The following is a 25,852-nucleotide window of genomic DNA, read 5'->3' on the forward strand; positions in this document are numbered from 1 at the left end:
GGATGGAACCTGTATCTTCATGGATACTAGTCGGGTTCTTTACCCGCTGAGCCACAATGGGGAATCCTGATGATAGAAATTGTGTTGAAAAATAAAACACAGCCCAAAGGCAGTAGCTCCTCTGTCCCTGCAGAGTTCGTTGGGCGCTCGCTACGTCTCTCCCCAATCACTGGATCTTCTCTGAATCATCCCCAGCAAGTGCTTATCTAGCTTCAGCCGAAGATTCTGGGAGGAAGGAAACGCCGCCCTTCCCAGGGTGAATCATCGCAGTGTCACCACTGTGTCCATGACCAGCGTTTCCACGGGCAGATCCTGGAGCAGAACCAGAGGTCGGTCTGTTCTCTCTGGAGCCGCTCTTGTCTCTGCAGATTGGAGGAGACGGGGTGTGCAGGTTACTGTGGAGCTCAGAGCATTCTTTGACTATGTTGAAATTCTCTCACTGCAGTGAAGGGCAGACCCTTCCCCACTAGGTCTTTAGCAGTCAGCCCCCCACAGGACCGTCCCCTCATGTCCCACGCTCCTCAGCACTGTCTGCCCTGGTGTCAGCTGCCCATCAGCGGCAGGGCTGCCCCGAGCCCTCCACCTGTAGCATGTCCTTCTCTTTCTATTCTCTCAGCTGCCTCGTGGTCCAGGCTTTTCTGGCCAGTGCGGGCAGGTATTTCTCTCCCTGGAATTACAGGTCCCTAATGATGCTCTGGCCTCCAAAGCCATCAGGAAATGTCCCCTGTGTACAGGCCAAGTCCACACTTGGAAGCATAGCATTGAAAGCACCAGAAAAGCAGAAGGGAGCAGAAGTGTGTTATGGTTGCCGAAGTCAGGCCACGTGGGTGTGGGACCGCTCCCTCCTCTGGTAGTGTGACATCAGTACCTGATTCAACAATTGAGCCTCAGTTACACTTTCTACAAAGGAAGAAATAGGGACCCTGTTAGGATTTTTTTAAAAAGAGACTTTATGTAAAGCCTTTACCACGGTGCCTGGTCCATCGTGAGCACTCGATGCGTTAGAGTTATAATTATTCTGTGCTTAGTTACCGTAGATCAAGTCCTTTACCGTCTGGCCCCTTGCTGTCCCTTCCAATTAAACCTTTCCCTTTTCCTCACTCAGAATCCCATTTTCACAGGCTGCGGTCTCTGCCCCCAAGCCTTTGTATAGATGTCTTGTCGGCCTTACTATCTTTCTATTTCTCTGAATGTATCAAAATCTTGCACAGCCTCCTAACCTCAGTCATATTTGTTTTCTCCAAAATGTAAGAGGTCCTCTCTGACAGGGTTCATTGTACCTTTCCTTCCTCTAAAATCTGATTGCTCTTTTTCTTTATCACATTGTTTGGCACTTAACTGTATCTGCCTTACACTCTTGTTTTCTCTGGGTTTCCGATTTAACTTTGTATGTATCTGTATCTTGTTTTCCTAAATAGATGATAAGTTTCTTAATGCGAAGGCCTATTTCTATTTTTGTTTGTTTGAATGTTTGTTTGTTTGCATCCACAGTATGTGGAAGTGCCCAGGCTGGGGACTGAACCCATGCAACGGCTTGGGCCGCTGTGATAGCATCAGGTTCTTAACCCACTATGCCACAAGGGAACTCCCATGAAGACCTATTTTGAGGCTTCTGAAGCAGTGATTAAGAACAGCACTTGTGGGGCTGGACTTCTGAGTTGACACGTGAGCTGCTTGATCTTCACTTGCCTCTGTTTCTCCACTTGTCAAAACACGATCATGACAGCACCTAGGTTTTGTGAGTTTAAATGAGTGAATGTTTAGTGCAGCCACTTCCTGATTTAGTACCTGCAAAATTCTTAGAATAGTGCCTGGCATATATACTCGATCAATGTTGATGGTTGTTATTATTGTTATTATTACCAGGCCTAATGCTTTCTGCTCCACTAGTGATCGCACATAAATATGCTTAATGCGTATTGTTGGATGGGTGCCTATTTCCGCTCCAGCCCTCCTTCTCAATTTTCTACTAGTCTCTTTTTCTTTCATGCGTATTAGCAGGAACATTGAAAGTCTCCTTTCATTTAATTCCAGAGCAAAAAGGAAATCCCATGGGTTTAAGAAGCTTTTGCTGTCTGGTATAAGAAAACAGACCAACTTGTTGAGAGAAGCAATTCTTTTTTCTTGGTACTAAATTTGAAAAGAAATTTATTATAAGATTATTTAAGGGGCTGGATACTGGTGGAGGGGGAGAGCTCCTCCTTCTAAAACCTCCTGAACATGTTGTGATTAGCCAAAAAAAAAAAAAAAAAAAAAAAAAAAAAAAAATTGTTTTCCGCTAAACCCAGGAACTGTATCAGATTACATCGGCAGCCCAGGGGGATCAGGTCAGTCAGAAGGCAGATAACACAGAGCTTTGTACCTGCCCCTTCATCCCGCCCTTCTGCTGGGAAACCCAAGAGAAAGATCACTGGTGCTTGCAAAAGGGCACGTGTAACCCAGAAATTGCAATTCACTCTTACATCATAGGTGTGTTTTTGTCTTTAGGGAGCAGTGTTGTTGGTAATTTACTGTTATTGCCAGAGCCAGATCATTAAACTGTGGCTACAGAGAGCATGGAAAAATACACCTGCCCTTTATGTGACAGCGTATCAAAGGATATATCACACTTTTAAATCAAATCATCTCATTTTTAGTACAGTTTTCCATACACAAGTCAGGTATTTCAGTTACACACACACTTTGCCCTTCTTTCTGAAAGCGAGAGCTTTCCAAGACAGGATGGTGGTTTTGTAGAATTAAGTAAGCATGATGATGATGGGGAGCTGTTATTCCAATTTTATTTAGATTTTATTTAGATTCTTGCACAAATGATATTAGAACACGAGTTATCTTGAGATCAAAAGAAAGTTTTGGGAGTTCCCATTGTGGCTCAGCCGGTTAAGAATCCAACTACTATCTCTGAGGATGCAGGTTCCATCCCTGGCCTCATTCAGTGGGTTAAGGATGCGGCGTTGCCACAAGCTGCAGTGTAGGTCACAGATGGGGTTTGGATCCTGCATTGTTGCTATGGCTGTGGTGTAGGCCAGTAGCTGCAGCTCTGATTCAGCTCCTAGCGTGGGAACTTCCATACGCTGCGGGTGTGCCCCCCCCCAAAAAAAGTTTTTTCATAGATTAAAAAACTAGTGTTAAGACAGGATGTAGGAATCATAATGGACACACCTCTCAGTGGAGATCAGTTAGCAGACTGTTATAAGGTCCTAAGATTTAATATGTTTTGTAGATGATATGATAATGTAACATACTATACATTTTTTAGTGACTCCCAGTTTCAAAGTACAGAGTCAATGGAAATAAATTTCAGTAGGACAGAATGCCTATATGCACAGACACGAGAATTACAGATAATAATAATTATTATCTTTGTGTAATAGATAACAAAGGAATTGGTCAAAATAAACAAAAACCATACAGAATTGGATTGTTTGTAAGCTGGCTGATGTGATTTAAGAAAGAGCTGGGAGGCCCTCTAGCCTATTCTGAGTGAAAGACTTCAGCTTGTAAAGTTCTTGGCACATCAGTAAAAGTGTTGAATGATGCTGTTTCTCCTTATTCCAGACAATTAATCCAGGAGTTTCTCTAAGTAGAAAAAATGAGATTTAAGCAAAATCAGTAAATCTATAATGAGTTATGAAAAGAAACATAATCTATAATGAGTTAGAAGAAACTTTTTAAACCTTAGACAGCAGGGAAGACAAAGTCCCCGGGCAGATGTGGAATTCCTCTCCTCCCAGGACAAACATATAGAGATATTGGATTTAAAAAAAATTAGGTACAAGTGTTCCCGTTTGTGGCTCAGTGGGTTAAGGCCCCAATGTGTTCTCTTTGAGGATGCAGGTTCAATCCCTGGCCTCGCTCAGTGGTTTAAGGATCCAGTATTGCCACAAGCTCCAGCATAGGCTGCAGATGCAGCTCAGATCCTGCGTGGCTGTGGCTGCAATATAGGCTCCAGTTGTAGGTCCGATCTGACCCCTGGACCGGGAACTTCCATATGCCACAGGTGCAGCCATAAAAAGAAAATAATTAAATAAAAATGAAAACTATGTATATATTTAAGTTAAATTCATATTTCAGCAAAAATGTAAGAACACTTTTCAGGTGTCAGAAATGTTTAAGGGACCAAGAGCTAAAGTGGTTCCCTGTGTGGGAAACCACATGGAAGCTTGGGGCTAGGGCTCTAACCTGCCTGGGACAGGAATCAAGGTCACATAACCTGTTCACGACATGGATCTGGAACTAGGCACACCAGGTAAAGCAGAGGGCTGGCAAATTGCTGCAGCACTGCTGAACCAGACAGGAAAACGACCTTCAAGTTGTTATAGGAAGTAGCTGCCCACACCATGTCATTAGTGGAAATAGTCACCTTCCAGAAATAAGCTTAAAGCCATCATCTTTCCTTTGTGTGGATCCAAATGTGCATTGCTTTTTCCATGTAGAAACCCTGAATGAGAAAACTCAGAAATTAGTTCAGAATCATTGAACTCTTTTGGGTACCAGCAGAGGCAACTGCAAAAGCAATCCTATTAGATTTGTTTTGTTTTCATTTTTTTTCCCCAACAAAACATCATGGATCTCTTATGAAGACAAGCTCACAAGTGAAAATTACAAAGCCCTTAGGCATACCCACCATCTTAAAGTCAACCAGTAGGAGCAAGAAAACAAACTGAAAAACCAAATAAAAATAGATCTTAAAGAAACTTGAAGAATGTCTAGACTATTGAAAGATAAAAAAGAATTCCGTAAGAGGAAAAAAAATAGAATTTTAAATAGAACCAAATAGAAATGCTAGAAAAGAAAAAAAGAGTCATTGAAATGCAAAACAAAAAAGCAAAACACCTCAACAAAATACATAGGAAACTAAACATAGCTAAACACAGATTTAGTAAATTGGAAGATAAGACCTGCGGAACTCCCCTGGAATGCAGTATAGTTACTGAGATATGAAATAGGAAAAAAAAAAGTTACAAAAAGGATTGAGAGGCTTTGATGTAATTGGATCTTCAAAGGAGAGAATAGAGGAGTCATTTAGCATATGATCTTATTAAACAGTCTCTGCTATTTTTATCAGAGACTTAAGACTGGATTAGATAAACCTTGGAAAATGTCTCTGTTACTTCCTTTGTGTTTTCATTTTGACTGGGTGCACTCCCACGAATGTATATACACTAGTGTATTGAACTAAGATGATGACCAGACAAGCCAAGCCTAGAACACCTGACACCGTTTTCTCCATGGAGTTTTGCTCTGCCTGTTCTCTGTTACACCTGCTGGTGTAGAGAAGAAAAAGTGAGTCGCCAAGTGAGGTGCTAATAGGAAGCCAGCCAACTGGTTTCTAAGGGTGGTGGGACTCTGAAACTCCTGTGGCCCGTTGCCTACTGCCCGTGCTGCCACGTTTCTTAGACTGATGCTAGAGGCTCAGTGTCCGTGTGCCCTGGGCAAAGACAGACAGGAAGCACGGGGGCCACCCTGTCCCTATGTCCTTTTATCGTCTCCTTTCCAGTCTCCACAGTCTGGGGACTGCAGCCCCAGAAGACTCAGGCATCGACTTCTCTCCTTGCATCCTTACGCAACTTCATTTATTCCGTGACATAGAGAGAAAAACGAGACTCGAGTGGGGTTTTCTACGCTTTGGTAGAGAAAGCTGGTAGAGCGGTGTCCATTCAGATGGAGGAACATATGGCTTAGTGGTGAAGAACATACCTTAGGAATCAAAAGACTGACCTCAGTTCAAATCCTGTGCAGCTAATGATGGAAAAGATATTCAGGAGTTCCTGTTGTGGCTCAGCAGGTGAAGGCCCCCGTGTTGTCTCTCTGAGGATGCAAGTTCGATCCCTGGCCTCCATAGGTTAAGGATCCAGCATTGCTACAAGCTGTGGCATAGGTCGAAGAGGCAGCTCACATCCGGTGGTGTGGCTGTGGCTGTGGTGGAGGCCTCAGCTGCAGCTCTGATTTGACCCCTAGACTGGGAACTTTTCCCATAAAAAAGAAAAAAAGGAAGAGAAAAGTTAGTTCACTTTTCTCTGTTTCAGTTTCCCTACCTATAAAATCAGGTAAAAACACCTTCTCTGTAATGTTATATTGAAAGCATTTCATTGATAGTTTTGTTTTTTTTTTTTTTTTTAATGTGAGTTCTTGATCTCCTGTCATATCCATCACCTCCTGTTCAGGCATTTTTGTCTTGATTTCAGATACTCTATTCTACTTTGTCACCAAACTGTAGGGCCAGATTTGGGGTTCCTAAGAATCTAGTGACCATAGACATGGGATTCCAGAGAAAGCAAAGTGAGGGAACACGCGCTCCCTTCTGCTGGTCCATCCAGAGGGTACAAGTTTAACTTGTGCTCTGCGGGGGGAGGCCCTGGGCAGGGAGGTGAACAGGGCCCATTGCAGAATTGACCCTGGCCTTCCTAACTGCCTCGGTTCATCCTGGCCCATTTCCCATATGCCTGTGAACTGTGGGCAGGAAAGGCCTCACCTGGTGGCCAGGTGCACGGCCATGGCAGACATCTGGGGCCCCTTGAACTCAAGTGGCCTAAGAGGGTACAGAAGCAACCAGCTAGGTCTCCTCTGACCTTGGCTTTTGGGAGACCATGCTTGCCTGACCTTTGGGAGTAAATCAACCCACAGTCCTGGTTTCTGCCTAAGAGCAGGATATTGTATTTTCTCTTACACACACACACACGCAATCCCTCTCACTCTCTCTTTTTTTTTTTCTTTCCCCTATCTTTTATCTCTTCCCTCTTCTTCTCCTGCCTGGCTCTCTTTTGTTCCCTCCCCTTCTTCATCTAAGAATCTCTCTTCTCTGCTTGTGCTCCAGCTGGACTTCTGTCCCTATAGGCATTGATTCTTTCCAGGGTGGCCCTTGGGCTGAAGATGAACCACTATGTTGCCTTACACTCTGTCACACAGCTACCAATTAAAACAAAACAAAACAAAGCAGTTCCAGGCTTCCTCTAGATGGGATAAAGAAGCTACACTAGAAATTCCCATTGTGGAGTTCCCGTCGTGGCGCAGTGGTTAATGAATGCGACTAGGAACCATGAGATTGTGGGTTCGATCCCTGGCCTTGCTCAGTGGGTTAAGGATCTGGCGTTGGCCTGAGCTGTGGTGTAGGTCACAGAAAAGGCTTGGCTCTGGTGTGGCTGTGGCTGTGGAGCAGGCTGGCAGCTGCAGCTCTGAATCAACCCCTAGCCTCCATATGCTGTGGGTGCAGTCCTAAAAAACAGCAAAAAAGAAGCTACACCAGGCTAAAATAAAAGCAGACCCAAGGCCCTAGTAGAGATGGAGAAACACACCTCTTTAAATTCCTGACCTGGAGTTCCCGTCGTGGCGCAGTGGTTAACAAATCCGACTAGGAACCATGAGGTTGCGGGTTTGGTCCCTGCCCTTGCTCAGTGGGTTGACGATCCGGCGTTGCCATGAGCTGTGGTGTAGGTTGCAGACGCTGCTCGGATCCCCAGTTGCTGTGGCTCTGGCGTAGGCCGGTGGCTACAGCTCCGATTGGACCCCGAGCCTGGGAACCTCCATATGCCGCGGGAGCAGCCCAAGAAATGGCCAAAAGGACCAAAAAAAAAAATTCCTGACCTTCCACTCAAGCCTACACAATCTTGGCTATGCTGTAACTTGATCTCATGATTCAAGAATGAGGCTAATATTTCCACGGGGGTATTTCTTTCAGTTACAGGAGAGCAGCAGCGGCAGTTTTATAAAATGAATGAACTTTTTATCGATGTCCTATGGGGATACGGTGGGAATGAGGAGCATCTAGGTTCCCTTTTAAGACAAGGCTTAAGGGTTGGAGCAGCCTTGAAGGGTGAGGCTCTGTATTACTCCATTAGGCTTCAGTAAAGAGCCTGCCTTCATACCAGCTTGCTCCTCCATTGCCCTCGCCATCCCTACACATCCCTGCGTGAGCCTGCCTACACGTGCCATCGCAGAGCTGGAGAAATGCACGCAGCTCAAATGCACACAGTTGAACTTGGGTTCAACAACAAATTTAGTGAGTGGCACCAACTCCAGAGAATAGGGTAGTAGGAATTTCCTTATCTTAATTACTTTCCTTTTTGTTTTTGTTTTTTCCTTTTGAAAGAAACATGCACATACTTTGTGGGTTGATGTGGGTAGGAAAGGTACAGGGAGAGAAATAAGAAATTAGAAAAAAAAGTTTCCCTTGCATCCCCAGGAGGCAGACAACTATTGTGGACATTTTCATGTATTTCCTTCCAAAGTTTTTTCCTGCCTATTTTTACACTTAAAAACAAATTATCATTTAATTTTTTAGTCTGCCTTTTTCCTTTCAACATTACAGCACGTATTTCCCCTTCATTACGAATGCTTTTCAATGGCTTTAAGATATCTCTTTGATGGATATAACACCGTTTGCTTAACCATTCCCAATTTCAGGAAATGTAGGTTGGTTCGACTTGCTACTATAAATAGTGCAGTGATAACCATCTCAGTTTAACAAGAATGTGTTGAGATTCTAGTATGTGTCAGTCCTTGACTGGATCCTATATATATAGAGTCCTTGGTGTCAAGGAATTTACAGTCTAGTTTGGGGGCTAAAAACCGAATTTGGGGTCAGTCCTGAGCTCTTTCCTTTCATCCTTTCAGAATGATAAAGTGAAAGTATATATTATACTGCTGGGGGAAAAAAAAGCAGAACCAAGAGGGATATATACATATACACACACACACACATATATAGGCATATATAGAGAGAAATCAACATATGTATTGATGATTATTGTTATATAGCACATAGCTAGATTGGTCTAGACAAAAAATTATACAATTGTATAATTATAAAAATAACAATTATAAAAAATTAACAATGTATAATTTTTATAAAAAATTAACAATTTTACCTTGTTAATAATAGCAAATATTATGAGATTAATTTTGAAGACAGTTGCTCAGGTTTAAGCCTGGCCTGGTACGTATCTAATAACTGGCAATGATCTATACATTTCCTCCCATTTGATTTAAATGCTCTGATTAGGGTTGATTGTTTTTTCGTATATCCCAAAGCATGTAAAATGCCTTAAGAATGTGTTCATTTAATTGCAGTCAACCTTGATGGCTCATGATCTGAATTGCAGTCCTGACTTTTATGGGCCTGCTGAGATCTACTTTTCCCCTTGTTCTCATGTGTACGATCAATTTGAATCTCATGGAAAAATATTCCCCCAAAGGGCTGTGAAATTTGTAGAACCACAGCAGACTGAAAACCGATGTCCGATGGTGTGTTTGTGTGAGCATGTTGTGGGGCATTTCTGTAGGGCAGGAGGGGGTGTACAAAGACAGTGAAATGGCAAACAGCCAGGTTCCCATGTGCCTCAGTGAGTTACAAACCTGACCTAGTGTCGGTGAGGATGCGGGTTTGATCCCTGGCCTTGCTCGGTGGGTTAAGGATCTGGCCATGGCTGCCAGCTGGGGTGTAGGTTGCAAATGTGGCTTGGATCCAGTGTTGCTGTGGCTGTGGCTGAGGCCTGCAGCTCTGATTCTACTCCAAGCCCGGGAGCTTCCGTAGGCCATAGGGGCAGCCCCAAAAGGGGAAAAAAATAGGAACCAGCCTATTTAAAAGATGCTTTCAGACACCAGGACTGTGGACTATTAGAACAAACAGTGTGTGCACTTCCAAATCTATGCCTCAAAAGTGTTTGTGCAACAGAGTCTTCTCTAGGGTCTTGGCAGAATGATCCAAGGACACCCTGTCCGCAGTGAACTGAGATGCATCTCACTCTTGTTCTCGTCTTTCAGATCGATGACCCCAGCAGCAGCCTTGAGGAGGTGACTGATGAGGCAGATGCCACCAGCTCTGTGAACAACCTGGGAAGCAAGCAAGCCTTGAATGCTGATTACCTGGGCTCTGATTACCAGACAGGACAGCTCTACCCATTCTCCCTCAGCAGTGACCCCCACACGGCCACGTTCACTCTCACCAATGCAGCTCCGATGACCCCATCCTTCCAGAAACAGTGGTATCTGACTCTCAACAGCCTGATGGACCTGGCCCTGAGCCCACAGTGTGGCAATGGGGAAGAGCTCTATATCCTCACAGGGGCCGTGCCCTCCGACCTCAAGGTCAAAGACAAAGTGACCATCCCTGAGTTTGTTTGGCTGGCTGCCTGTTGCGCTGTCCCTGGAGGAGGCTGGGCCATGGGCTTTGTCAAGCACACCCGGGACGGGGAGGTCATAGAAGATGTGATGGTGAAAGAGCTCGAGAAATTGCTTCCATTCAACCCTCAGCTGTTCCAGGACAACTGTGGGGAAATGGAACAAGACACAGAGAAAATGAAGAAGATCCTGGAAATGGTTAACCAAGTCCAGGACGAGGAGCGGAGGGCGCACACTGAGGGAGCCTCCAGAACCCCTTCTAGCACAAGGAGCACGAGGTCCGCTCTGCTGCCTCCAGAAACTTCTGGGGAAAAGAGCAGCCTTTTGGGGAAACTCTTGGGCTTCATCACTACCCCATTCATCAAACTTTGCCAATTAATTTATTGCCTTGCCATAGGAATCCTGAAGTACACTGTGTATTTCGTGTGGTATGTCACCAAGCAGGTGACCTATGGTCTGGAAAGCTGCCTTTATCGCCTGGGTTCAGCCACCATCTCTTACTTCTTGGCCATTGGGGAGGAGCTGGCCAGCATTCCCTGGAAGGTGCTCAAAGTCATGGTCAGGATCACCAGGGCCATTCTCCGGATCCTCTGTTGCCTGCTGAAGGTTGTCTGCCGAGTTCTGGGCCTCCCCGTCCGAGTCCTTGTGGACGTAGCCACCTTCCCTGTCTACACCGTGGGCGCGGTTCCAATCGTGTGCAGGGACATTGCAGTGGGCCTTGGTGGCATCATCTCTCTGCTCTTTGACACCGCTTTTGGCACCATGGGTGGCATATTTCAGGTCCTTTTTAATGTCTGCAAGCGGATTGGCTTTAAGATTACTTCTGACAATCCTGGGGAGTTATAGAACTTGAAAAACTGAGTGCCCAGTCACAGTGAATTTGATTTTTTTTTTTTTTTAAAAAAAAGCTGGAAGAGAAAGCTGGAATATTTTATCTATACAGTGGATTTCTGTTCACTGTCAATTATCATAGTTTGGCCTTTGGTGGGGGTATCTGCACATTTTTTGCCAAGGGAGATGGTACAGTTTAGACTTGACCCAAGAGAAATGTTCAGGGTGGGATTGCGTGTAGGTTGTCTGCTAAAATGTGGGTGAACTTCCCAGCTGTAACCTTCAGTTATTCTCTCTGACACAGAGGACCACCTATGATATGCTGCTGGTCATTTGTGATCATTAAAAAGTTATAGGAGAGGGAAGAACTAGAAGGAGGACAACTTTAAACCAAAGGGTTTTTGAGAAAAGGAGAAAGGCATCTTGTTCCTCTGATTACTCTCTGAGACTTAAGCAAAACTGACATAAATATTCCTGGCCAGTTTGTTATCATGTGCTTCTCTTTCTCCCCAACTTGGCTGACTTGGCGAGGTGCAGACGTGCTTCCCTATTGAAATAAGCTTTCTTAGGATATAGAATCTCCTATATCCCTTAGCTTTCCATGGCTCCCAAGGACCTGGAATGTTGATTTTGGTGTTTATCTAAAGTTGAATTCTGCTGCATTTTTTTTCCTTTTAGGTAATGATAAGCATTTTATGCCAGTCGTGGCATAACAAATTCTGAATGCAAAGATTAAGATCATTTGCCCCTTGGAAACTATAGTACAGTTGTCCTGGGTATAAAAATGGGAGTGCAAAGGTCAGACCTCTGCTCTGAGTAGGTGCTGTAGATCTGAGGACATCCTTAGTCAAGTTTGGATTATCTTGACTTATGTTAAATCTCTGGCTGACAAGACAGAGCTCAAAGATCTACGTGTTAAGCTAATAAGAAGCCAGGGTCTTCTGAACCCATCCCATTGCACCTGGGATGTCAGGTGTGCGGTCCAGTTGCTTCCCTGGACCACAGCAGAGTTTTCTCCATCGTTCGCCAAACAGACTAGGTGCTGATGAATCAATTGGATTTGGCCTGTATGATGTAACATTTAGCCACCCATGCACAACATCATGCTCCCATGGAATTGATATTCCCACCGAGTACTTAATTGCGCACTGAAAGGCCCAAAGAGGGCATCCGTGGCAGCTTGAGCCCCTTGGTATCATGGGCTGGGTATCCAAACTGCATCTTGAGAACCACTTGCAATGTCTTCCTTTTCCGTTCTAGTTGCTTAGTGTCTTATTTATTTATTATGGTGTGGCCTTTTGTTTGGTTTTGTTTTTGTTTTTAAATCTAGAAAGGGGTAATAAAGCAAAAAATAGCCCTGAGGTTAGGTGGCTGAGACCCACTGCTCAGGACCGCTGGTATTGGCTCTGCCTCTGGTTCACTGGCTCTAGCAGGTGTTCTTGTTGTCTTGTTCCCAATGAGCTACTTTGGGCTTTGCGGTGGGAGCTGGGGTTGATAAACCCCATCTCAACCCCAGCGCTAGCTTGAAGATTTTTTCTATGGCTCTGCTACGTTTTCGGGCTCTTGGGGAGGTCAGCCAACTCTTCCTGATTATGGAGCTGATTTTCTAGTCTGTGGGTCAGCCACGCCTTTGGACGTTCCTCTTTTCCATTGTGCCTTGTAAGGGTTTGCTTCTCATTCAGCATCAGCGCTTGCCCCTCAGTGAAGATAAAGGGGTTGGGAGAAGGAACTAGAGGAAAACACTGGTCGTTCATTCCGTCATTCACCCATCACATGTGTATTTGAACATCAAGGTTGCAGAAATCAACAGTACATGGACACCATCCTTGAGGAGTTCAGACCTCTAGGGGGGAGAACATAGCGCAGTTAATCCATGTGCAGCATCATGGTAAGCTTGTAACAGAGGTGCCAGCAGCGTAGGCTAAAAGGAGGAAAAACCACAAAACCATGGACATTGCGGGAACCTTAACAGAATGTGACAAAAGTCAATTTGACATTTTCAAGCTCTGTACAATGCTATGCACCTTGAAACGCTCAATAAAGTAATTGTTGACAACTCATTAGCTGTTCTGTAAAACATCTAAAGTGGGAGAATCCTGATTGTTGTCATGAGGTTTGGGGAGTCATCTGTGATTTTCCTTCTTTTTTTTCCCCCATCTTCTTTTTGATTCACAAGCCGTTTCCACTCCCATCTGCAGTTCTTTCTTTCTCTCTTTCTTTCTCTCATCTTGAATCACACATGAGAAAACAAAGAGATGGTTAGATCCTTGAAACAGGCCCGGAACTTCTTTTCCATGTCATTTTTCTGAAAAGCTATTTGGCACATGAAACATTTGTGATGGGTCCTTCATAAGCAAGCACCCAGGGCTAATTGCTTCACTGATTCTGAATCACATGGGAAGTGATAGAAACTCTCTTATTTGTTTATTCATGGGGAACTCCCACCCCAAGTGTGAGCAATGACAAGCAGTCTTTGAAGCTGGGTGGTCCTCTGTGGCCTTTAGTAGGGCACTGTCCCTGGGGTGGAGGTGGCAGTAAAGCTTGGCTGCCTTCCCAGTGTGGGCAGTCTTGAGTGTGACACGATACGCACTTTTCAAAATGTCACACTGTGAGCCATAAAGGGTGGACCCTTTGACCTTCATAAATGACTTCTCAGACAGAATTCTCTTCGTCTCTTTTTTCCTTTGTCTTTATCTTTGTCTTTTCTAGGGCCACACCCACGGTATATGGAGATTCCCAGGCTAGGGGTTGAATCAGAGCTGTAGCTCCCCGGGCCTACACCACAGCCACAGCAACTGGGGAGGCAAGCCTCATCTTCAACCTACACCACAGCTCATGGCAACGTCGGATCCTTAACCTGCCGAGCAAGGCCAGGGATCGAACCCGCAACCTCATGGTTCCTAGTCGGATTCGTTAACCACTGAGTCATGATGGGAACTCCTCTTCATCTCTTTCTATAGGTATTTTCTCCCAGATCATGGCTTGATTTCTTTCTTTCTTTCCTTTTTTTTTTTCTTTTTAGGGCTGCACCTGAGGCATATGGAAGTTCCCAGGCTAAGTGTCAAATCAGAGCTGTAGCAACTCGGCATCTGAGCCTCAGCTGCAACCTATGCTGCAGCTCGAGGCGCAGTGCTGATCCTTAATCCACTTTGCAAGGCCAGGGATTGAACTCGTATTCTCATGGATAAATAGTCGGGTTCTTAATCTGCTAAGCCACAACAGGAACTCTTTTTAAAAAAAGCAAAACAAAAAAAACAGCTTATTTTTATCTTTTTTTTTTTCTTTGAGTTCTAATAATTGCACTCCAAACCGATTATTCTTAAATTTCAACAAAGAAAGCACTCATGACCACTGGTCCTTGTTACTTGTGTGCAGTGAGTTGGCGTCCACAGGGAGATGGTCTCAGGAAGGCATCAAGGTCAAGGTCACTCCTGGAGGCCGTGTTGCCTGATGGTTAAGAGCCCAGGCTTGTTGCTGTGGCTCTGGCATAGGCTGGCAGCTTGTAGCTCTGATTCGACCCTAGATGAAACAGACAAAAAAAAAAAAAAAAAAAAAAAGAAAGCTCAGGCTCTGGAGTCATGATGACTGGGGTTCAGGTCCTGGCTTCACTGCTTAACACCTATGTGACATTGGGCAACTTACCACCCAATGCCTCAGCGTCCTCACTCATACAATGGGGCTCCTTATTAGTACCCACCTCAGGGAGATGTTTTAGGAATTCAAAAAGTTAACAAAGATAGATAAAGCATTTCCTACCATGCCTGTCACATGGCAAGTGCTCAGTAAATGTTCATTGCTGTTAACATAGCAACTGTGGGCCCTAATATCTGTACATCCTGGATGAAATAGCTGGAAATGGCTTTAGGGCTCAAGGATGTTGCTTGAACAGAGCTGGAAAGGCAAGGGTGAAATTCCAGTCTGGGCGTTGAGGTCTGTGAATGAAAATGAGGGACTCTAGAGTCTCCTCTGCGGGGTCAACCTATCTGAAGGGACAGGTGAGAGCCGGACCTAGAGTCTAGAGAAAGGAGATTCTGAGAACAGGAACTCTTGGTGTTTGCGGCATGGTTCAGGAAGGGAGGCGTAGGGAGTTCTGGTCTCCGGGAGCAGAGAAGAATCTCCCCTCCAGACCCTTCCTTGCTAAGTCCATAGTTTGACAACAGATTCACTTTCCCAAAAACCCCATTACTTGGAAGAGAGTTAATTAAACAGAGAGTGTGTACATTTTAGTGGCTATAAATAGTCAATCTTCTTTATTCTTCAGCCCCTCGTGAGTTAAGGCATTTATGAATTGGTGCCCAAGGACTAAATGATCCTGGAGTGTTGATTAGGAGAAATTTACGGGCCTGCATAGTTCACCTCTAGTCTGACCTTGCGCTGGAGTGATCCCCCACCCTCTTCCTCACCCACGCACCCTCACCAGGTGCAATCTCCAGGAAGCCCTGCTACTCAGCCTCAGTGCCATCCTTGGCTGATCTCATCCCATCCAAGCAGATGGAGACAACACATTTGGACTTTGGAGCCTTGAGTTTGATATAAAACTGCATCTGTCGTGAAGATTGCATATCTTTAAAAACATTATAGGAGTTCCTGTGGTGGCACAGTGGGTTAAGAACCTGACTAATATTTATGAGGATGCAAGTTTGATCCCTGGCCCTGCTCGGTGGGTTAAGGATCTGGCTGTGAGCTGTGGTGTAGGTCACAGACTAGGCTCGGATCCCACGTTGCTGTGGTGTGGCATAGGCCAGCAGCTACAGCTCTGATTCAACCCCTAACTCGAGAATTTCCATATGCTGAAGGTGCAGCCTTAAAAAAAAAAAAAGATTATAAAGAAGAATGCACACTAATCAGATGAACCAAAATATAATTTGACGAATAATTAAGAAATTATAAGAGGTCTACTTATTCTGTGTGTCCTAACATGACCCACCTAATGGATCACTCCAGTTCAAACATTAAAACTGAAAGAAATCATGCTGGCAGATGCCCAGGGCTCAAGGACTTAGCCCCTGAAGCACCCTTTCCATTGGCAAGTTCCACTCCCTCTTCCTGCCCCCCTGCCACGCATCTTTTTACCCTTTTGCCTCCCACTCCGAGTGATGCACATATTAGGTAGCTTCTGGGGTTTCTAAGATTTGACCCTTTAGAACCAATCTTGCTTCTTTTAATCTTGAGGTGGTTATACCCCCAGAGAGATCACTTTTCCAACCAGATCCCCTTCCATATGGACAGTTGCTCAGGTAGCCCCAGCCAGGATCCTGCCTCACGGGCACTTAAACCCAAAGGCTCCAGGCTGATGGGAGAGAGGTTCAGGGGAGTAACAGAGGGGCTTTGGCCCATGCGACCACCCAGAGTTAAACTTACATGATTTTTTAAAAGTATAGGAGAAGGTAATTCATGCTGAATGGAAAGGGCTTTGAGAATAAATACAATAATTTGGTTGGGGGAGGGTTTAGAGTGATGCCTAGAGACACTTCAAACCAGCTCTTATTAAGATTCTCATATATGTCTAAAGTGTTTCCTAAATACAAGTGTAAGTCTGGACAGTCCTTGCCTATCTGAACAAGTTTATTTGCATCTGAAGGTGACAGCCTTTCTTCTAATCTGAAGGTAACAGTCGCACCCCCATGGAACCCTACAGTTTGCAGAAGTACTTTCATCTGCAGGGACTCATCTGATCTTCCCAAACATTGCATAGGCTGGAGTACTAGCAGGTCCACCCACAGCCATCTAGTCTCTGATGCCGAGAGCTTAGAGTTCCTATCCTCTTTCCCTAGGGTGTATTTCTTTCTCTTTTGCATAGGAAAAGGGTGCATGTACTAAGGTGGACCAATATTCAGTTTTTAAAAAGTAGGTTTTTTCGGCTTGTTTATTTATTTTACTTGATGGGTGCAAAGAGAAGTTCCATCCAGTATTGCATCGATCGTGCTACTCCAATTTAAACATCACTATGCAGAACCATCCTGAAGACTCCATGTTATGGGAGAGGCCATGTCCTAACAAGAGCTTCCAGGATTTCTGGCATCTTTGGAACAATAACAAAAAAAAGAAGCTTAAGATGAAATTTACCTTGAATTTTGCATTACAGTGCTTTCACAAAGAGCTAAGGAATAGGACTCTGGGGGTTAGTTTTGTTTGTTTGTTTGTTTGTTTGTTTGTAAGCCTGCACTCTGGATTATGTAGACCTGGGTTCAACTCTTAGTTGTCCTACTTTTGGAAAAGTCTCTAAACCTCTGTGCTTGGCGAGCTTTCATTCCTTTTCTGTAAAATGTGGGTAATAAAAATATCAACCTCAGAAGGTTTGTACAAGAATCAAATGAGATAATATGCTTTGTAAACTACAAAGTATTATAGAAATATAAAGATTTATTATTTTGGGGGGAGCACGCCCACGTTATGTGGAAGTTCCTGGGCTAGAGATTGAACCCATGCCACATCAGTGAGCAGAACAACAGCAGTGACAATGGCAGGTCCTTAACCTGCTGAGCCACCAGGGAACTCCAAGATTTATTATTACAGGAGGCTCCGGAGTTGGTTCTATTTTCTTAAAATTAGTGTCTAGTTCTTTTTTTTAAAGGCAAAAAAAATAAAGGTGAATAGGAGTTCCCTGGTGGTGCAGCAGGTTAAGGTCCAGCATTGTCACTGCTGTGGCTTGGATTGCTGTTGTGGTGAGGGTTTGATCTCTGTCCTAGGAACTTCCACATGCCATGGCCCAAAAAGAAACAAATGAAAATTTTAAAATAAAGTAAAAATAAAATTTAAAAAGTGAATAGACACAAATGAAAATTATGCAGTTACTCAGAAAGTGTAAATGGCTTAGTCAAAAGTTGGGTTTGACAGTAAATGTTGAACCTTATGCTCTGGAAAGTCTCTGAAGTTAAGGTCCTCAGAGTCCTGCCTTTCATCTCCCCTTAAGTTCTGTTTTCTTAAACTCAGTGAATCATGTCTTCGGTAGCCTGTTCTGTACACACCTCATGCTCATTTGCTTTCCTCTTGTATGAATCAGCCGAGTCCCTGCAATATTGGGCATTAAAAAAAAAAAAAAAGACACTATATGAGTCATAAACAGTAAGAGCTGACCAAGGAACAGGTGCCAGAGAGTGAAAAGTTCCAGGGGAGTCTCTGAGTACCAGCAAAAGCAGCCAGATGTCTCCTGGCAGCCCTTCAATGGGAGGCCAGCCCAGGCCTGCCACTGAGTCCCTGTCCTCAAGAACAGCAGACAGCAGCTCCTGGGATTATGTGTGATCCTGGAAGTTGTGCCTCATCAAACTACTGGTTGATGAGGCACATTCAGTGTACCTTGTTCACGGCACTTGGAAGGAAACTTCCAGGGAAGGGAGAGTTCCAGGAAGGAGGAATCTATAGACTGGTCGAAGGGTGGGCACTCCTGGGACCAGGGAGATGGGCATCACTGTACCTTTTCCAGATGCCATGGAATGTTTGCAAAAGAAGAAGAGAGGGAGGGACAGGACCAGCTTTAGGCCCTTTATTGCAGGTAATAAATCTTTGCTTTTCAATGAGTACTTTCATATCACTGAGTCACAGAGATTAAGTTTTGTCGGCTTCTCTCTCCTATGGGAGGGTTCCCCAAAGTCAGACAAATCCCCTAGGACCTTATCGGAAGACAGGGAAACATTGTCAGCATCATCCTCCGATTATTATGATCATCCGTTCCTCCCAGACTTGCAAAATTGATTAGCAGGGTTACCCTTAGGTGGCAGCCATCCTGAGAGCATTTAAGAAATATCTTGGGGGCAGGGAGGGGGATAAATGAGGAATCTGGGATTAACACACACACACTACTGCATGTAAAATAGATCACTATCAAGGACCGACGCTATAGCACAGGGAACGCCAGTCACTACTGTGTCATAATCTATATGGGAAAAGAATCTGAAAAAGAATGGATCCATGTAGCCCTACACCTGAAACGAACTCACCATTGTAAGTCAACTATACTGCAATTAAAATTAAAAAAAATAAAAGGTCCCAAGTCACGCCCTCCGCCCCTCCCTGCATAGCAGCCGGCAGTGTTGCCAGAATCTGACCCCTTGGCTCCCTTAGGCCATCTGTTTCCCACGAAAAGAAGCAATCTGAGGAGAGTTAGCCCATTGTGTCCATACGAGCAACTTCGAATAAATGAACCTATGAAATCCTTCCCACTGGCTGCAGAAGCTCCCCCCAACCTTAATTAATTCACTAGGTGAGAGGCGTTGGGCTGAGAGGCTCGGGAGGTGCCCTTAGACCAGCTTCCCAAGGACTGGAGTCTGGCCCAGGCAAGCCCTTTCCTTGAGGGCTGGGGCCAAAGTGAGGTGCCCTCTAAGGCCTCAGAAAGAATGCCAACAAACCCTCTCTACCTGTCAAACATAAGATCAGCCTGTAATACAGCAAAGAAAAAACCTCCACCTGGAAGAAGTCACAAGGCTCATTACCTGTGGTGACCTGGTGAACGCTGAACACCCAGACACCCAGCTTGCTGAAGGGACAAACACCCTGACTGGGTATATTTGCCTTTTTATTATTTTGCTCTTTAGGGCCGCGCCCATGGCATATGGAAGTTCCCAGGCTAGGAGTCGAATCAGAGCTGCAGCGGCAGGCCTACGCCACAGCCACAGCCATACAGGATCCGAGCCCCATCTGTGACCTACACCACAGCTCACAGCAACGCCAAATCCTTAACCCACTGAGCGAGGCCAAGGATTGAACCCACATCCTCCTGGTTACTAGTTGGATTCATGACTGCTGAGCCACAAAGGGAACTCTGCCAATTTCTTGAGTATAAACACTCCCACTGTGTCGATAGCCAGCCGCCAATGTGATATCACCAAAAGCAGAGTCAAAAAGTACAGTCTATTCTTCTGAACTGGCCACACACACCACAACTCCAGACTATGGAGGGCATCATGGCATATATAGAAAAAGTGTGGAGCCCCCTGGTGGCTCAATGGGTTGAGAACCCAACATAGTGTCTATGCGGTTGCGAATTCGATCCCTGGCCTCGCTCCGTGGGTTGAGGATCCAGCATTGCCGAGAACTGTGGCTCGAATCCCAAGTGGCTGCGGCTGTGGTGTAGGCCAGCAGCTGCATCTCCAATTTGACCCCTAGACTGGGAACTTCCATATGTTGCAGGTGTGGCCATAAAAAGAAAATAAAAAAGTGTTTCCAGCAGCAAAGGAGGTGCCCAGCCTTGGTTTGGCAGAGAAAGAAAAATCACCGAGACAGACACTGCCCACACCCAGATGAGGGCTCTCCGGGAGAGAGGAAGGCTTGGCAACTTGAACTTGGAATATTTCCCAATCCAAAGGCTACATCGCCTGCCCTGTAAAATGAATGCATCATTATTTTCAACTCAGCACCATTAAACCTCGGTTTACCTAACACTTCTTTTCTGATCCCATTCCAACCAAAGAACCTTCTGATTGTGACCTGGCTTCCAATATTGGTTTGCCTCCAAAGTGGGTACACTGAACACATGGATTTCACCCCCACCCCAGGGATTTTATCACTGCAAATTTTCTTTTTTTTTTTTGTCTTTTTGCCTTTTCTTGGGCCGCTCCCACGGCATACGGAGGTTCCCAGACTAGGGGTCGAATCGGAGCTGTAGCCACCGGCCTACACCAGAGCCACAGCAATGCGGGATCTGAGCCGCGTCTGCGACCTACACCACAGCTCACGGCAATGCCGGATCCTTAACCCACTGAGCAAGGGCAGGGATAGAACCCTCAACCTCATGATTCCTAGTCGGATTCGTTAACCACTGCACCACGAAGGGAGCTCCGAATCACTGCAAATTTTAAGAAAGTGGCTTTTCATTATGTTTTGGTTTCCTGTGTAGCTTAAGAACATCAAGTATGAGGGGAGTTCCCTTCATGGCTCAGTGGCTACTGGTTAGCGAACCCAACCAGCATCCATGAGGATGCGGGTTTGATCCCTGGTCTTGTCCAGTGGGTTAAGGAGCCGGTGTTGCTGTGAGCTGCAGTATAGGTCGCAGACATGGCTTGGATCCCGCGTTGCTGTGGCTGTGGCATAGACCGGTGGCTACAGCTCCGATTTGACCCCTGGCCTGGGAACCTCCATGTGCCGCATGTGCGGCCCTAAAAAGACAAAAAAATAAAAATAAAAATAAAAAATGAACGAACATCAAGTATTAAGATGCTGATGATGGAAGTGTTCCAGTCTACAGATCAGTTCTATTTTTCAGTGTAAATGAATAAACTCCTGCAGTGGTGTGGCCCTCGGTCTCTCACGTGTCCTACTGTAAATCCCTTTCTTAAAGCTTGTCACTTCCAGAAGCTCCTTGGATCCCACCTCTGAGCTTCTAAATCTGAGGAAAATATCTCAAGTTGCAGTGTCCAAATCAACACAGAGAATTCTACACAGCCCTGGTAGGCTTCCCCTGAAACACCATGGCCACCTTCCCATCTCCTCTCTCAAGACTCGCTTCTGAGCTCTGTAACCTCAATCCATGAAACACACACACTATGAGGATGTGTTAAAAATCAAGGCAAATTCATCTGCTGCTATTGTACTTCAAGATGGCAAAATACATTTGCCTGAAGTCCTTTGGTTGCATGCAGCACAACCTCCGCCTCTTTTTTCTTTTTTTTAGGGCTGCACCCGCAGCATATGGAGGTTCCCAGGCTAGGGGTTGACTCATAGTTGCAGCTGCCAGCCTACACCACAGTCACAGCAACGCAGGATCTCAGCTGCGTCTGTGACCTACCCTGCAGCTTGAAGCAAAGCCGGATCCTTAACCCACAGATTGAAGCCAGGGATCTAACCCGCATCCTCATGGACAGACACTACATAGGGTACTTAACCTGTTGAGCCATAATGAGAACTCCCAGAAACACTTTTCTGAAGGTAGCCCAGTCTCAAGTTTACTGGATCATGTAACGAAAGCTTGGAGAGTCGCTTTTGCTCTCAGGGTCTCAGGGGAAGACAGAACTCTAACACGGAATTGTCTGTATTCTGGAGGAAATGGTCTTTCTTCAAACAGCATGGAGCCTGGTCACTGGTGGTCCTGGATATTCACCCTATGGCCTCACATCTAGAGAGGGAGGGACGTCTCTGTTACCTCTTGTTAGGAACATCTCCAGGGAGTGCTTTGATTTGCTTTGCTTAGCTTTTCACAGTTGGATACATTCCATCTTGGGTCAATCATTGTATCTAGGAAGATAGGAGAAGATGAGTGACCCAGTCTGGGTCACAGACCCACATGATGGTGAGGCACTTGTCATGAGAATGTTGGAGGGGGGTGTGTGTGCAAAAGAGACACCTACAATAGACCCTCATAGACTCACAGCTTAATTTAAGACATATAGTGAGGCCTTTTCACTATATAAGGTGTGCTATGATTTACAAAACACTTTCAAATTTATCAGTGGACATCTGAACCACAGATATTTTAGTTTCTGACTTCTCTTAAAAATAGAAGCTCTGGAAGTTCCCGTCGTGGCACAGTGGTTAACGAATCCGACTAGGAACCATGAGGTTGCGGGTTCGGTCCCTGCCCTTGCTCAGTGGGTTAACGATCTGGCGTTGCCGTGAGCTGTGGTGTAGTTTGCAGATGCGGCTCGGATCCCGCATTGCTGTGGCTCTGGCGTAGGCCGGTGGCTATGGCTCCGATTCGACCCCTAGCCTGGAAACCTCCATATGCCGCAGGGGCGGCCCAAGAAATGGCAAAAAGACAAAAAAAAAAAAAAAAAAAAAAAAAAAATAGAAGCTCTGGTAATGCTGGGCTAGCATTTTTCCAAGACCATAATCAGCTAGAGCTGAGTAGGTAGGTTGTCATGGGCTCCATCCCTTCTCTGTCACCTCTCTGAACCACTTTGCTCATTTAAGTCACTTGCTTAGCTCCTGGAGCCACCTGGGTTGACTAATCCCTAACAATCTCATTTCATTTCTACCTGCCCTGTGAACACTAATTATCCAAATTTTATGGCTTTTAAGCCAAGATTCAGAGATTCGACTGACTTTCCTAGGATGACACAGTGAGAAGGTGAGATTCAGAATCTAGATCTTAGAGAGTTTAAGGTTGTTCAGGGTCACTCTATAAGGTTGTTCAGGTGTGTACTGCACACCATGTCCATTGAATGGAGCCCTCTAGAGTTATGAAGTCAACACTCTATGTGGAAGCCCTGAGACTATTTTCCCTTCCATTTCACTGCAGTTATAATACTGTCACAGATTTGGTCAAAAGAAGTCAATCTTCGGTTCCTTCAAATGTTCATTATGGAACAAGTACTCAGATGACTCAGACGAATGATGCATGATCAAGTTGGAACAAAGACCAGTGAGTCGTAGCATGGATAGATACCTTGTCCAGCTTATGGAAAGGGTGCAGTCAGGTCTGCAGTGAAGACCTTGTTCCCTAATGGCCACAATCCTGTTAAGGGTGATTTCACAGTCTCGTGACTTTCCTTGCTTTACAAGTAATCCAATCTCTCCCCAGATTACAGTTTCCACATGATTAAAATGGGAGGCTGGCACTCAATTTTCCATTCGGACAGGAGTGCTTAATCCTGATGGAACACGAGAATCACCAGGGAGCTTTGACTTATTTTTAACAGGTGCTTCTGGCTTAATCCCTAAAGATTTTCACAGAAACTTGACCCCAAAAGATATGCACAAAAAAAGAAAAAAAGCACATGAAAAGATGCTCAACATCATTGGTCATGATGAAAATTCAAATTCGAATTGCAATGAAACGTATTCTACACTGACACCCACAAGCATGGTGAGGATGTGGAGCAAGCTGAACCCTCATTTGCTCTTGTTGGAAATGTAAAATCGTGCAAGCACTTGGAAAACTGTTTTACGGCTTCTCAAAGTGTTAAACATATACTCAACAAATGAGTCAGTCATTCCACTCCTGAGAATTCATCCAAGAGAAAAAAAAAAGATCTTTTTTTTTTTTTTTTTTTTTTTAATGGCCGCCTTCAAGCATATGGAAGATCCTGGGCCTAGCTGCTGCAGTCTGATTCTTAACCCACTGCACCACAGTGGGAACTCTGAAAATATATATCTTTACAAAGATTTGGACATGTCTGTTCAGACCAGCTTGATTTGTCATACCATCCAGTTGTTACCAAACTGGAAACAGTTCAAATGTTCAGTGACAGGTGAATAGATCAAGAAAGAAACAGGTATACTCACACAATGGGATGGAATACTACTCAACAATAAAAGGGAATTGACCCATAACTCCATGGGTATATCTCAAAATAATTCTGAGTTAATGAAGCCAGACAAAAGAAAAGGAACATACTCCATGATTCCATTTATATAAAATTCTAGAAAATGAAAATTAACCTATGGTAACAGAAAGCAGATCAATGGTTGCCTAGTGGTGGGATGGGGGAAGTAGGGAAGGATTAAAAGGGGAGAGCATGAGGAAACTATAGGAGGGGATGTCTGTGTTCATTTTCTTGATAATGGCGATGGGTCAAGATGTAAGCTTATGTCAAAACTCATCAAATTGTTTATTAAATATATTTATGGTATATCAGTTGTATAAGGCATACAACACAATGCATATCAATATAGCTATAACAATAATGATGCCTGGATCTCAGACTTAAAGCCTGATTGAATTAGTCTAGCCATCACTATTTACTAAAACCTTCGTCAACAATTCTGTTGTGTATAGCCAGGGTTGGTTCTACAAGACGTTTAGGTCATTACAGTTGTCCTGGGACTGGTACTTTGGGAGCACCCTTCCCTCCTCTGTGGACTAGAGCAGAAGGGAATGGTCCAAAGCAGCTGTTTCTTGTGCAGAAGGATGGAAAAATTCTCAAATCCTATGCCTAGGCACCCAGAGGTCAGGCCATTTAGGAGGCAATTTCTATATTCCCAGCTGTGGGCTCAGCACTTTTCATCAGATTTCTCACTCTCACCCAATACTCGCTGATAATAAATGAATAACTCTCCAGGGTCACATGGTTCTGGGAATGTGTAAGTAAACAAGCTGGGAGGCAAGGATACTTGATGAACTGACCAATCAGAGGGTCAACCTGACTGTGAGTTCCTTGAGGATGGAGTCGTCATCTGACTCAGTTTTATTCTTACGGACTGAGGCCCTGGAAGACTCAGGGACAGTTTCTGGGCAGGTTAAACAGGCTTCCAGGCTGAAGAGAGCAAGAGGGGCTTAGGAAGCAACACAGGCTGCCAGTTGAACCACAGTTCTAAGTCCCTTTCAAAGGAAGGTTGGAATTTCTCTGAGATTTCTCCAAATTTTCCATCTGGACCATTTAGCTGCAGACTGCAAGGCTCTGAGATATTTCACGAGTACCTGGGCACACCCTTTTTTTGGTGGAATCCAGTTCTCATATTTTCTGGGTCCCCACAATGCTTATGATCAGTGCTACTTAATCTTGGTTTTCCTGCAGATGACTCTTCGCAGACTTTGAAAGCAGATGATGCAAATGTGGGTGCTGGGATTACCCAGGGAAGGCAGGAGTTAAGTGCCTGTCCACGATGATGGGGGTTTCACGTGAAGTGGTGGAAACGGGTTGTAGAGTTCTACAACGTCACAGCAGAATGTGTTTGTAAATCTGGGTCCCTTCCTAAAGGCACATTTTGAGGTAATAATTTTGCATTACAAAATCAATTCCCTTCTCAAAAAGGGGACTTAGGTTATTTTGAGATTCTTTGCCCATTAGAAACACGTATCAGTAAAAGATGTCCTCCAGGAAAAATTACATTCTTAATCTGCCTTTCTGTAAACTTATTCCTTATAAAAGATAAACTGTGACTTTATAAAACAGCAAAAATTTGGCAACAATGTTCTTCTTAAGCAGTTTTGTGACATGTATATATAAGGATGTTTGCTGTTGATCTCTCTCCAGGAGGACGTATCATACTGTCCAGAAATATCTCAACCCAAGAGGGCTCTGGCCTCCCC

The 25,852-nt window shown here is 44.7% G+C and overlaps 1 protein-coding gene across 1 annotated transcript in view; it reads left to right on the forward strand.

The window, feature by feature from the left end:
* The window catches only part of ENDOD1 (endonuclease domain containing 1), a 29,513-nt gene extending 16,503 nt beyond the window's left edge, over positions 1-13,010 (forward strand). The window contains exon 2 of the mRNA XM_005667250.4: positions 9,763-13,010. Within this exon, the coding sequence (XP_005667307.1) occupies positions 9,763-10,965 (1,203 nt within the window). The 3' untranslated portion in view covers positions 10,966-13,010. The remainder of the gene's footprint in view (positions 1-9,762) is intronic.
* Positions 13,011-25,852: the final 12,842 nt, after the last annotated feature.

This window comes from Sus scrofa, chromosome 9 (assembly GCF_054392235.1).
Source record: "Sus scrofa isolate SSC_HxYL_T2T_F1_AM1 chromosome 9, Sscrofa_HxYL_maternal_Yorkshire_Landrace_v2.0, whole genome shotgun sequence".
Classification (NCBI taxonomy): Eukaryota; Metazoa; Chordata; class Mammalia; order Artiodactyla; family Suidae; genus Sus; species Sus scrofa.